The sequence below is a fragment of the Corvus cornix genome, chromosome 2 (genome assembly GCF_000738735.6).
Source record: "Corvus cornix cornix isolate S_Up_H32 chromosome 2, ASM73873v5, whole genome shotgun sequence".
NCBI classification, from domain to species: domain Eukaryota; kingdom Metazoa; phylum Chordata; class Aves; order Passeriformes; family Corvidae; genus Corvus; species Corvus cornix.
Genome location: NC_046333.1, coordinates 22637685 through 22650836, shown reverse-complemented (window position 1 = coordinate 22650836; position 13152 = coordinate 22637685). Strand labels below are relative to the sequence as shown.

The 13152-nt window shown below is 38.6% G+C and overlaps 1 protein-coding gene across 1 annotated transcript in view; it reads left to right on the top strand.

Annotated features, from left to right (window-relative positions):
* Positions 1-9867, top strand: part of ITGA9 (integrin subunit alpha 9) — a 240159-nt gene extending 230292 nt beyond the window's left edge. Inside the window, 1 exon segment of the mRNA XM_039548705.1 lies at positions 4526-9867. Coding sequence (XP_039404639.1) covers positions 4526-4624 — 99 coding nt within the window. The 3' untranslated portion in view covers positions 4625-9867.
* The last annotated feature ends 3285 nt before the right edge of the window (positions 9868-13152 follow it).

The window sequence follows — 13152 nt, the reverse complement described above, 5'->3', positions numbered from 1 at the left end:
AGGAATGGATTCCGCTCCCACATACCTTGATGGCATCAGGGTAAATTGAACACAGGTGTAAACTAAAGCCTTATACTCTTGTGGGTCTGATGTGCTAGGCTATGGGATCCACACAGTCCAATAGATCCAATTGTCCATTTTCTCCACTTGGCTGCAGGCAGGTCCTCTCTGCTTCTGGTCTTGGTAGTCTTTGCTCAGTTCTTCTAAAAAGGAACTGGAGATCCCTTCAAGAGGATCAGAAATAACATTCAGCCCTTCCATTCTGTCTGAGGACTTGCCCACTGGAAACTGGAGTGGCATTTATCCTTGAAGAATTTCCTTTGGTGGTTGTTCTTCCTCTCAACTCATGTACCTGTGCTGTTAGGGCAGAGGTGGGTTTTCCATCCCACTTTCTCATGTCATCTCTATGGTCATACAGGTAAAAACACAGGTTACCTTGTGGTGTGTACCCCTCTCTCCAACAAGGAGGTACATGCTCCCAATAGCAGAAACTCTGGTCCACACTGACGGGGCAATGGGACATTTTCACCTAGCTTGCTCAAGTCGCTCAAGTCTGTCTGCAGTCTTGTACAGTCTTTCTACAGCCAAGGCACAGGTTGGTAGGGAGGAAAAAAGATGAACTTTGTATTGTTGAAGTCAGGTAATCACCTGAAGCAATGTTTCTTCTTCTTTCACTGACATCAATGCCAAAGGGTTGGTGGACAACGACGGCACGCACCATACAAATTTCTGCCACATGGATTGTGTACATTGGACCTGATCTGGATCTACAGGTGACTGCTCATTGTTTGAGTCCCTATAGATTACCTCCAGCACAGCTAATTCTTTCAGGTTCTGGATAACCTTTCTCCATGGCATTCCACTCATCTCAGTGCACTATTAGGTCATCCATGAGAGAATACCTTTCCCTCATGCTTGACAGATGTTGCCTCCAGAGGCTGAGAGCTTCTGTCCTCTTCTTGTCCTCTTCTAAATCCCCTCGCCAATGCCTACATCCTGGGACATCACTTGAGGCCTGCTTGGCCTCACTACCTTCTAGTTTCATGTTGCAAGTTGTGGTATCCCAGCACTGGAGCAGGCAGGTCACAAGGGGCTCTCCTGACTTGTGGCTGACATGTTTTTGCATATCTTCGAGCTCACTTAGGGGTAGAGATCAGGTGATTCTCTCTGGCCCTGCTTCTTCCTCCTGTTCTGAGCGCCCTATTCCTCTTCATCCATCACTATGTGAACTAAATTTGTCTTGAATTTCTTTATCGGGGCACCTGCTACTGGCATGAGTTGTTCATCTGGTTCAGCTGCAGTTTGAGTGGCCACGGTGCCTGCTGGTCTTTTTTCCTTCCCTTCCCTCTGAAGGTGTTATCTAGTAAAGAGCAGTGTCCAATAAATCATACTTGGGGCCCAGCACATTGCAATAATTGCTCCTCTCTGCAATTGCCACAGCATTCTCTTTGCAATATTCTGTCACTTTATCAGGATCCTGTAGTTGTTCAGGGATGAACTTCCAAGCCTTTGGAGCAGATAATTTCTCCAACTTTTTCTCCCACATTCCATGCCACTCATGACTATCCACCATCAGGGGCAGATCTCTGAAAGATCATATTAAAAATCTCTTTTATTTAATTCCTACCATGGTGTGGACTGCACTGAGGAGACCTGGCAGAGTTAGCAACAACAACACACTTTCCTTTACACCCAAAGGGAATTCAAAATTCTCCAAAGCTGTTGTAACAGGCCTGAAGAAGGAAAAGGGGGTAAAAAGCTGGGGAAAGTCATCCTCCCCTACTCTCCCCACAGACTGGGTATGATTATTACTGGACTACCAAATATTGCGCCTGAGGCAAGGGTAGAGAACAACACTGAGTATAAACCCCAAATGACCTTCATTACATGTTATCATGTGGTAAACTGTTATCACACAGTACATCAACAAAGTAATCCTGATCCTTCTCCCTGCTCTGAAAAAGAGCACTGCAAGGAGCACATACAGGAATATATACAGGGTTAGGTACCATAGCCACATGAACAGATCAAGCAACATTGTAGCCAGTGGCTCTGTACCTCATACAACAAATGCTTAGATGAAGATCATTTCCAGCCTTCTCTGGGCAGATCTGTTGTTATCACAACCTCCATGTCCCACTTGGGCACCAAACTAGGCTGTCATGGTTTAAGAGTTGTATTCTCCAATTTAATGCTCCCACCGAAACACTCCAAACTCCCCTTAGGCAGGATGGATAGGAGAACTGGAGGTAAAAAATGTGAAGATTATGCGTTGTGATAAGTAAAATTTACTGGAAACAGCAATGAGATAAGAAAACAAATATTAAAAGCAACAATAATAAAAACAATAGAAAAGAGTGATTGACATGCAAAATGCTACTGAACCAACCTGACTGCAGCCATGTGTTTCAGTTTGAGACAAGTTTAGGGGAAAATGCTCTGAAAGGAACATCTCCTCCCCAGACGACAGGTTTCAGCACTCCCTCCCCCACTGATACAAAAGGAATTTCTTGGAGAAAAGTGAAAAAAACTATTTATTTAACAAACAAAGTGCCCACATGCACACGGAAAAAATGAATAACTGTTAAAATATTAAACCTCCTTGTGTGGAGAAAGCTGGTGGATTTAGAGTTCCTTCTGTAGCTGGCTCGGCCCCTCCCGAGGTCCGAGGCCGGGATGTGGCATCCCTGCAGCCTCACTGCTGGTCCATGGGGTCCGATCTGGTTCTTGGATCATAGCTAGGCCAAACACTTCCAGAAGAGGAAAAAGTTACCAGAGGATTTCGGTATGTTGGTATGGGAAAATTTCTTGCCTCAGCTGAGAGGCTAACTAAAAGCAGGAGGGTGTTCCCTCGGCTCTGCAGTGGTGAGAACACAGAGTGTGTGTGAGTCCTTGAACACAAACTGCGCTGAAGAATTTGCCTGACTTCTCTCTCCCCTCTCCTGGACCCAGCTTAAAGCTATGGGACCCATTTCTGGGCATAAAGCAGACAATAGTGAAATACAGTATTATCATAAAATCACCCCAAGACATTATGTTACCTGGACTGCACCCTCTGGCTTGGAACTAGCATTACCCCACTGTTACCTCCACCATGCTTTCTTGACCAGAAGGAACCCCTTTCCCTGGAAGAGACTCCCTTCCCCCCACTCCTGGCAATGAGTGAGGTGGTGTAGAATAAACTCCAGGTTCTAATCATGCCCCCTCTGGCTACTGCAGAAATTGTCCCTGTCTGTCTGGAACTAGGACAGTAGGTATGTGTGTAATGTATACCTATGCTCCTAGCAGGGTACGCTTATCTCTAGATTAATAGCATGTCCCAGTTACCAAAAGAGAGGGGCTTCTTAGACTATGCTGCAGCTTTTATGTCCTTTGCACCAGAAGGCAAGAGGCAGAGATAAGGATTGATGAGAGGATGGTGTGTGCATAGTCTCATGCTGCTGTGAATTTGGGATATAATTCGAGGCACAGGCAAGGACTTGGACTTTAGGAAGATGTGCTGGAGAATCCCCCTTGACAGATAGAATATGCTACCCTGTGAATTAAAATACACTTGAAGAAAATTAAAGTTGCTGAAAACTGAAACTAAGAAGTCCAATTTAATGGAATTTTAGTAATGACAAAACAGCACCAAGTATTCCTACACATAGGCAATTTGGGAATAAAGGGTGGCAATAACTGGTTGATAAAAGAAGACTAAAACATCATGTTTTACACAGCAGGAGTAAGAAAACAGGTTTAGAGTGGTAGGAATTACATAAATGTTTAATTATGTTGAACAAAATATTTATTCAGTAATCTCAACAGTGCACTGCTAAATTTGAGAGATTATTCTTGAATGCTTACCAAAGTCGGTTATTAAAATGATGTTTGTTTATCTGAGAGACTTAAAAAAACAGAGGTATGAGAATTTTTATCCAAACAGATGAAAATCAATTGCATTTCTTTAAGTACAAGGATTTAGGAAACAAGAAGGTATGCAAAAGTGACTGTCAGTGATAATAGTTGGAATTGAGAAGTGGGAGGTGGGTGACTGTACTGTATTCCTTGATCCCTCTTGTTTTGTGAGGTTGTAGACACTGAGAGCACTGTTCATATAACTCTGTCAGCATTTACTCAGTACCCAAGAGTTAGCCTGACTTTTGGTTCACCTGCAAATTTAACTTTAGTCTTTATTTTAAATCAATAAATCTGTATCTGCCTCTGTGGGTATGTATATGGGTCTGTATTTATTAGAAATACTTTATGTGCTTTTTTTTTTAAAAAAAATCATGCTTCATATAAGAGGACTCTTACCTAGAGTAGTTCATCTATAAGGAGCAGAGTACTTATGAAAATTTGGGACCCAGTTGATCTAATTTATCCTGATGCAAATAAAGAGCTATGATTTCAGATTGGCACTTGCAGAAATTAGATGCTAACTCCTGGGCTGGTTCTTTCTGCATAATGTTATCTGTTGTCATACCAACAAAGTTTCAATTTAATGATTCAGTAACTTACTGCTGTCATCTCTTCTGATTTGCAGATGGGCTTCTTCCGCCGGAGGTACAAAGAAATTATTGAGGCTGAAAAGAGCAGAAAGGAGAATGAAGATAGTTGGAACTGGGTCCAGAAAAATCAGTAAACTGCCCATGAAACAAAAGCCCAGTCATGTGACATGCACTCGCTAGCTTACAGGTCCTGCTCTCGTATCTTCCATATGTGGAAGAAGGAATCTTCTCCAGATTTTTCGGAGACCCAATTGATGCTGTGTCTTTATTACTCCAAAAAGCTAGGGAACATATCCTGAGGCAATCACTGCAGCCATGTCAGATGACTGGAGCGATTCACACTTCATTTAAGAGTTGAACTTTGAACTTTGGTAACCAAGCTGCAGTGCAGAGCAATATTTATGAATCCAACTATGTGGTATGCCCTCAGGGGAAGATTTTTACCTAAAAATATTTTTTATAAATATAAGCTTTTTATATTGAGTATGTCTTTGTATTTGTATCAATGTTTTATAATTTCTATTGAATAACTATATAGTTCACTCAAGCACTGATATCTGGCTAAATCTTTGGAAATACATATATATATATAAATTCTATTGTACTTTTAAACATCAATGCAAGAGAGAAAAGAGAGATTTGCAGATAAAAGTAGCTGAAATCCTCATATGCTTAATTCACAAGGCTTGGTAATATCATATATAGATCATTTAATGGAAATAAGCCAAAATCTTTTCACTGTCTCTTTCTTTAAGTTGAATTTGGTGTTTGATTTATAAGCTGAAGAACCTAAAGTATTTCACAGTCGTGATACTCTGTATCTTGAGTCTGTTCTTTACTAGTCTGGATGGGAGAGGATGAAAACACTTCTTCAGTGACATGTAGCAAGATGTAGCTTGCTTTGGCTCACTGAAGAAGGCATCACAGAATGTTCTCTTTGGGAAGTATTCTCTTGCAGTCTCTAGGACTGTACAGTTGAGATACCAAAAGGATATAATTAGGCCAACCACTCTGGCATTGACAAATTCCCTTAAATAAAAAAAAAAAGTAATTAAGTCATATTAATGTTAAGATGGATCGTTTTAAAGCTACTGTTAAAGATTGTGATCTGTTGCTATCAAAGCAAGTGATAAATTGCTACAAGCTATGAACATTATGTCTGCCATGTGAGTTACATATTTGAGTCATGAGTTTGTTTATATGGTAATTTTAAGAGAGATAAGTAGATGGAAGGATTAAAATGTTTGGATCTTTTGACTCTTGAGATTGCCTATCTGGGTGTTCCAAGTACTGAATGTATTTCCTCAAGAATTTAGAGGGAAGTTTAGTCAAGGTGCAGATATTATTGTATGCCAGCTTGCTACTTTGCTCATAATTCTTTAAGAAATCATTTGTTGAATTGGAAGAAATCTAATTGTAATTAATTCAAACATGTTTCTTCAAAAAGCTCTTGGATTTCTGAATAGAAATAGTGAAATTCTGTAAGACTTGGTTTTAGATTCTACTTGTATTTTGCACTTTGTGTAAATAAGGAGTAAATGTCATGTTGCTATAAAATCCATGTAAAGGAAAGAAGGGCCGACCTCTGTGGTAAAAGTGAAACCAGGATTGAAAGGTTGCAGGATGTCTTCCTCCTCAAGGGTGGGGTAAAAGAACAGCTGGAAGTTTGGAAACTTGAACACAGAGAACACGAAAGAAATCTGCTTGAGAATAGGTCTTGCTCTTCCTTGTCATATTCATGATAGCTTCAAATTCTAAAAAATGGACCACATCCATATTCCTGTTTGAGTTTTTACTGCCACCATCACCAAGTGTCTGCTATTACTACAGTATTGATCAGTATGTATTAACTATTAGCTATCTGCATGCATTAGGGAGAAAATAATTTCAAAGTGAATTAAGCGTATTGATTCAACATCTGACAAGAAAAACTATTAGTCTGTTCAACATCTTTCTTAAAACAATAATTGTTGATTTGACAGATTCTGTGTGACAAATGATCATTTAAGCCAAAATCCACAGCAAAATCCTGTTATAAGCATGTAGTGGAGTGTAGATTTTCCATCAGAGTGCAAAACCAAAAGGCTGATGGCATTTGACTGCACTGTTATATTATCATCTAGAGACAGAACCACAGAATGGCTTGGAAAGGACCTTAAAGATTTAGTTCCAACGCCCCTGCCATGGGCAGGGAGAATTTTTGCTAGACTAGGTTCCTCAAAGTCCAATCCAGTCTGGCCTTGAACTGCTCTATTGTCAGAGAGTCAATGGCTTGTGTTGGAAGGAACCTTAAAGATCATCTAGTTCCAAATCCCTGCCCATGGCCATGCCAGGTTACTCCGAGCCCCATCCAAGCAGGCCTTGAATGCTTCCAGGGATGGGCCATCCACAACTTCTCTGAGCAACCTGTTCCAGTTTCTCATTACCCTCACAGTAAAGAGCTTCCTTCAAATATCTAATCTATATCTGCCTCTAATATTGAAGGTTGTTGAATTCCTCGCAGTCTGACATCAGTTAGTTTTTGTTAACCAACAAAAGTTAGTTGTCTGGTTTTTCTGTTAAAAAAAATCTAAGACAGAAATTGAATGTGAGATTGATTCACAGCTATAAATTAAAATTGCTTAAAGTACTTGCTAAAAAAGGGGGTCTGTTTATTATTTGTAAGAATCTTCAGTATCTGCCCTCTCTAAAACTGAGCTCCCCAAAATTATTAAGAAGTAAAATATCTGAAAAAATAATTCAGGGCATAAGTGAAACTACTTGTGAATTGAATTGAATGTAGAAGTCTCCATTCAAAAAAAGGAGAAAGCTCCCTTTGAAAAGCTGAAATCATTAATTTCAGCTTTTTAAACAAAAATTTACTTTGAAATCTGACAGAAATTCTTCCTTACAATATTTTAAAAATCAAAATTAGTTATACCTTTGGAACCTCTTTTAAAACTATATAAAGAAGAGAGATTAAAAAAATTTACAAATTTAACATTTCAGATTTTATTGGACCATTTTTTTGTTTTGTCTCAGAGCAAAAATGGTTTTATTTGTAAAAAACAAATAAAAGTAAATCACATTTGAGCCCAGACTGAATTTGTTTCATTTCTGACTTGAACTGTCATAGAATTGATCCAGCACAAATCATTCCTTAGAGAAAATCTAGTTGTTGGCCAGGTAAGTGCCATATTTGTGAAACAATCCACAAATTCTTAGTATCATCACTGCTAGGCACTCTGTCATTCTGTTGTCATGGATGGTTTTGGTTTTATATGTATACTCTCCAAATTTTTTTCTCAATTTTTTTTTTTTTAATCAAATTCCATTGTGGCTCTTTTTTCTTCCAGCTAGGATACTTAGATTTGACAGTGAAGCATACCAGTTCTTCATATTAAAATACTGTAGATGCAGCTTTCCACTCCTTAAAGAGCAACCAAACAAAAAGTCCCACTAATATCAGTTGGTTGCAATCAGTTTCTAATCCCAAAATCTTATGAAAATGTAATATACTTCAAGAATGTGTAGAACATACCTCTGCTATAGAACTGCTGGGGTCTGGGTTTTTTAGTTAAGAAATCATCATAAATATCCAGAGACATAGTTACTTTGGAAATTGCTTTTAGGGATCTGGAAGTTCCCATCTGTCAGCCTTGTTAGGTTTTTTGTGCTGTTCTGCTTACACAGAGGCTGGGGGTAGTCATTGTACAAGTGTTTTTCAATTAATCCATTTTGAGAAATTGTCATGAGTTTTCTTGGACAACCTAATTGAAAGGTTTGCTGAACTTTTTTTGCCTTTTTTTTCCCAACAGGCTCACTTTACACTAGCTATAGGCTATGGAGGAGGATACTTAGAAATGGGGCAGTAAAATTTTCAAATGCTCTGGCATCTGACATATCTAAAGCTTGCAATGTACAAGGTGTCTTCTTACAAATAGTACCCTGAAGTTGTTTTTAGGATAGGAAGAAAACAATCTCAGAAAAAGATGATCAGGAAAAAAGGTGGGGGAGAGAATCAAAGAAAAATATCACTTAATGGAGAGCCGGTGCTGTTGCAACCCCGTGTAGTTTCCATCGTGATTTCAAGAAGATCACAGTCATTTCACAGTTTTGGTGGCCCACAGCACAGTGATGAGCCACCTTTCACAGCATGTTGTCATTTAAAAACCAAGGGGTTTGGGTCTTGAAATTTCTCCCCAAGCGACAGCACAACTAGTGTGCTCCAAGGATGTCACTAGTATTCTCTGGTACTTGGCCATTGTAGCTAACAAAAACACCTGCTAGTTTTTTCTGAATAAGCTTGTTCTTTTATTTGCTTAATTGTAATGAGGAAGTCAGCAAACTGTAGAAAATAGTGGAGCAGCCTCTGAATTGAAGTAATCTCACAAGTTGCTTGGAATATCTGAGAGAGAAATTATGCCTGATGTGAACTCCAAACCTGTAAACCACTTAAGCAATCTTTTCATCTCAAAGTGGCAAAGACTTCTGCAATGTCAAGCATAACAGTGAAAACAGCCCTTTCTATGCCTAAATACATGCATGGTAATGACCCCACATACCAAGTCAGTGATGTGCAGATAGCCCAGCTTGCTGACAGCAATAGTTATGAAAAATTTTTCTTTGACAATATTTAGTATCAACTTTCTTGAATGTCTCCTGTATATGGGCACATTTTTGAGTCTTGCACAAGTTTAAAGCATATTATCCGTCTGGCATGGAAATACATAATACTGCTTTCACTAAAGAATTAAGGGAGTCATGGAACTAATTTCTATCCTTTGTCCAAGTCTACTCACTTGCTAGAGTTTCTTGGATTTAAATGAAAGTCGAATTTCATTCATTTAATGTGCATTGATTAAACTGGCATGAAGACTAATTGCTTTTGGAGCTTGGTTTGCATACACAGTAGAGTACCTGCACCATCGACACTTCTTTTTCTTAGAATGTCACTGCTTATATATAGTAAAATTGTATGTTTCTTTTTGTGAACTTGTGGTTGAAAGAATGTGTTCACTCTTACTGATGTCACCTGTATTTAGAAGCTTGTGTTCACCTGTATTCTGATTCACTTGCACTGTTTTGGAAATGTCAGGTTTACAAAAAATACAACTTTATGGAATAAAAAGTGACTGCAGAATTATCCTAATAATATAATTTTGTCAGTTATTGTCCTTGTCTAGCTCAAGTACTTTTCCACTAACTGGGTGAGACATTTTCTCCTGTATGTTTGAATTAAATACTATATATATGTGTTTATCTGTGTGCAGATAATGGACATCTATTATTGTAATTCTGTGACTTATAAAATCAAGCTATTTGGAGACAAAGAGTACAACTGACTTAACTACAGTATTTTAACACCATGGAAATAAAATAAAGGTAGTGAGAATTATTTATATTTCATCAATCTTGCTTTATCAACATCAAATCAAACCCCATGTGATTGTGATACAGACCTGTGATATGTGTCAACCTGTGTAACTTGAGTTCTGTGTCCATCTATGAATTTGGATGAAAGTTGAATTATTCAGCTTCATACATTTTTTCCTGCAAGGGTTCATAGTCCATAGTGGCTGGAATATAGTAGCTAAATAATATATTTGAAATAATGTTTTCAACTCTATACATCCCCATGCTTACTGGTCACCTGTATATGGAGCAGAAGCTGTACGTAAGCTTTTACTTATACAGCTCTAAGTGTTTCAGTGTTCTCCAGCCATACTAAAGCAGTCTGTTTCCTCAGTATTAAGACTGTTGGCTATATATCTAAGAACAGTCTAGGCAGATTTAGGACCCAACCTGTGACTCAGAGCACATTTGTACTGGTAGAAGATCACAGCTTTATGTACCACAATGCCAAAGGCATTAGGAGAGTTCCAATTAGATGTGGGTTCTGACATGTAGGTAACACCCTTCAAAGTAAAAATAAATGTTCTCAGTCATTACTGGGCAAAAGTGGTAGGAGAATGCTGCTGCCAACAGGAATGCAATGCCCAGCTCTCTTTTGAAGATTAGTGGAAGCACAAGTGCTGCACCAGTTAAAATAATAACCAGACACTTTTGGATGTACTAAGATTTCCTTGTTATCAGGTGAGCATGTATGTGTCTGTGTGTGTAAGCAGGCAGTGTACATCCTCTTCTGGGGACAGAGGATTGATGAGCTAACAGTGCCCTCTGTGGGGCTCACTTCTTGTCTTCTTGATAAGCAGAGAACAGCAGTTTGTACGTAGCAGGATTTTGTGTGTTATGTTACCCCAAGTAGCTTTTAAGAAGCTTTTAGGACTTCTGTGACAAAGTGGCTTTGTTTTAGAAATCAAACCCACAACCTTTAGCAGATTTGTTGATTTCAGTTTCACCAAGAAAGGAAGAAGATATCAAAATTCAAAAAAAATAAGATGTTATTTTACAATGTAAAAAACCAGGTCATTTGTTAGCATGCTGCTCAGCCTGGCTCACATGTCCGGACTGGAGCTGGTCTGACATTTTTGCTCTCCATGCCTGCCATTGGCCTGCTCTTTGGATTGGACGTAATGGAAGTTTCTCTGCTAAATCTTTTCCATTTAGTGGTGAAATACCCCTTGAAAAAGATAGGAGACTTTTCCCCATACCTTTGGGTCTAGTGGGGTGCATATTGACCTGAGTAGTCCTGGGTAAGATGTCTTGATTTGATTACAATTCTGAGTGCCCATAACACACTGGATAATTGAGATCCCGAAGGCCTAACAGTGTCATGGGAGTCATTAAAGATGCAAAGTAGATTTTAGTGTCCTCTGGCCCCACTTTGCTTACTACCAGAATTAAAATGCAATGAAGGCAGCTATTTTGTGCAGATTCAAACGTACAAATGAATTAAAAGTCATATGACTGCTTATTACAACATATCCAAAATTTCAGTATTTCAAATTGCTGCAAATGATTGCAAGTGGTTTTGACAGAAGTAAATAATGGCAGTGGAGAAATGAATCTTATTATTAAAAGAGCAACGAAAATTATTTTATCGTGTCTTGGTCACGCTATAATCTCCTGGGGCTGTTGGAAAGGATTAATTCGCATATTTCTAGTTCATTTCTTCTTTACCTTTGATGTAGTTAGTACCATTTTAATGCTTGAACTTCTAGATATGCAATGTTTTAGTAAGTTAACCTTTAGTAAGTTCAACAGCTGTAAGGAATCAGAAATTAATGAAGTAGTAATCCTGAGCAGAGATCTCCCTGCTGCAGACATGCATTCAGATATGATGTATTGACTTGCATTAAATTATTCTAGATTTATACCAACACAAGTGAGAAGGGACTCAAATGGGCTCCCCTGAAGCTGAAGGACACACATCATAAGACAAGCTTTGCACTAGGTAATGTACAGTAATTTCTGTCATTTAAGCAGTATTCCTCCAGGCTTGCAATCTGAGAGCAGTGTAATTCAATCTTAATGATGCTGCTCTGTGCTATAGTCCAAAAGATAAAAGGAATAGTAAAGGAAGTGACCGCTTTATCCAGCAGAGACCACTTCATAGAGAGAATGTATTCTGTCCTACATCAGTCTCTCAATGGAGATAGGCCACTTGAGAACTGGGCATGATCTGCCCCCTTACCTTTACCCAACTTAAATGATCAGACTAATTACTAAAATTATCATTTTACTGTGTTGATTTTAGGTGAATAGCACAGAGTAGGAAACTGACAATAAAGTCATGACCTAGTAAGGGGTCAGAATACTTACTCAGTATTAAATTAATGAAATCTATATGTAGGATTGGATAGAAGTTGATATAAATATGGTAAAATACTTTTCTCCATTTTAATTTTCAGGGTGAGGCATGAGAAATCAAATCTAATACTCTATGAAAACAGAAGTTTTTTTGTGAGATTGCCAAATGCGAGAATCAAGGTAGCATGTTGCCCTGTTTCTTAGCTCAAGACTGTATCCCTGATATGGCTTCATCAAAGGGGAGACCCATGTTTCACCTTGGCCAGGTGGCACATGTTACACCTTGTCTCATATTCTACTGCCTGCTCAGCTGTGTTTGTCCCGCTCTCACTCCCATTCTACAGACAATACCAGCTCTTTCCCCTGGCCTTTCTCTGAAGTTTTTCCTCTGCTTCATAACTGGTATTACCCTTCTCAATTTGTCTGAATAAGAAAGCTAACTTAAATTTAAGTGATTTTTCCCAACCTGCACTTAGTTTGAAATATGTCACTGTTGTTTCAGACCCAGAAAAGATTTGTCCTGAAAAATTGGCAGTTTTCCCAACTACATCAGCAGTTCTTAGGCCTATGGGAGGTTAGGTCAGGAACTGTGGTCCTCTCCTCAGGTTTCTTTTAATCTAATTTATTAGCCAGGTTGAAATGTACCTTGTCAAATCACTAATAAATGTGAAATCTGAGAGGGGTAGAGAAATTGACAGACAGATATGTATAAGACTGAAACTTATTTTGAAAGCGGACAAATCATATAAAAAAGGACAAGCCTGCCAGAGCCTGAACCATTCAAAATAATACACACATTTTTTAAAATTCTGAAACACAGGAACATGGAACTGGAAGGTTCTCAATTTCAGTCTCCTATTTTCATTGGCAACTGTTCCATATATTTCCTTTAATGAACTGAACAAAGTCCAGTAGAACCAGTTAAATTTATTTTCCTTATTATTCTTGCTAAAGACTATTCTAGCATTTT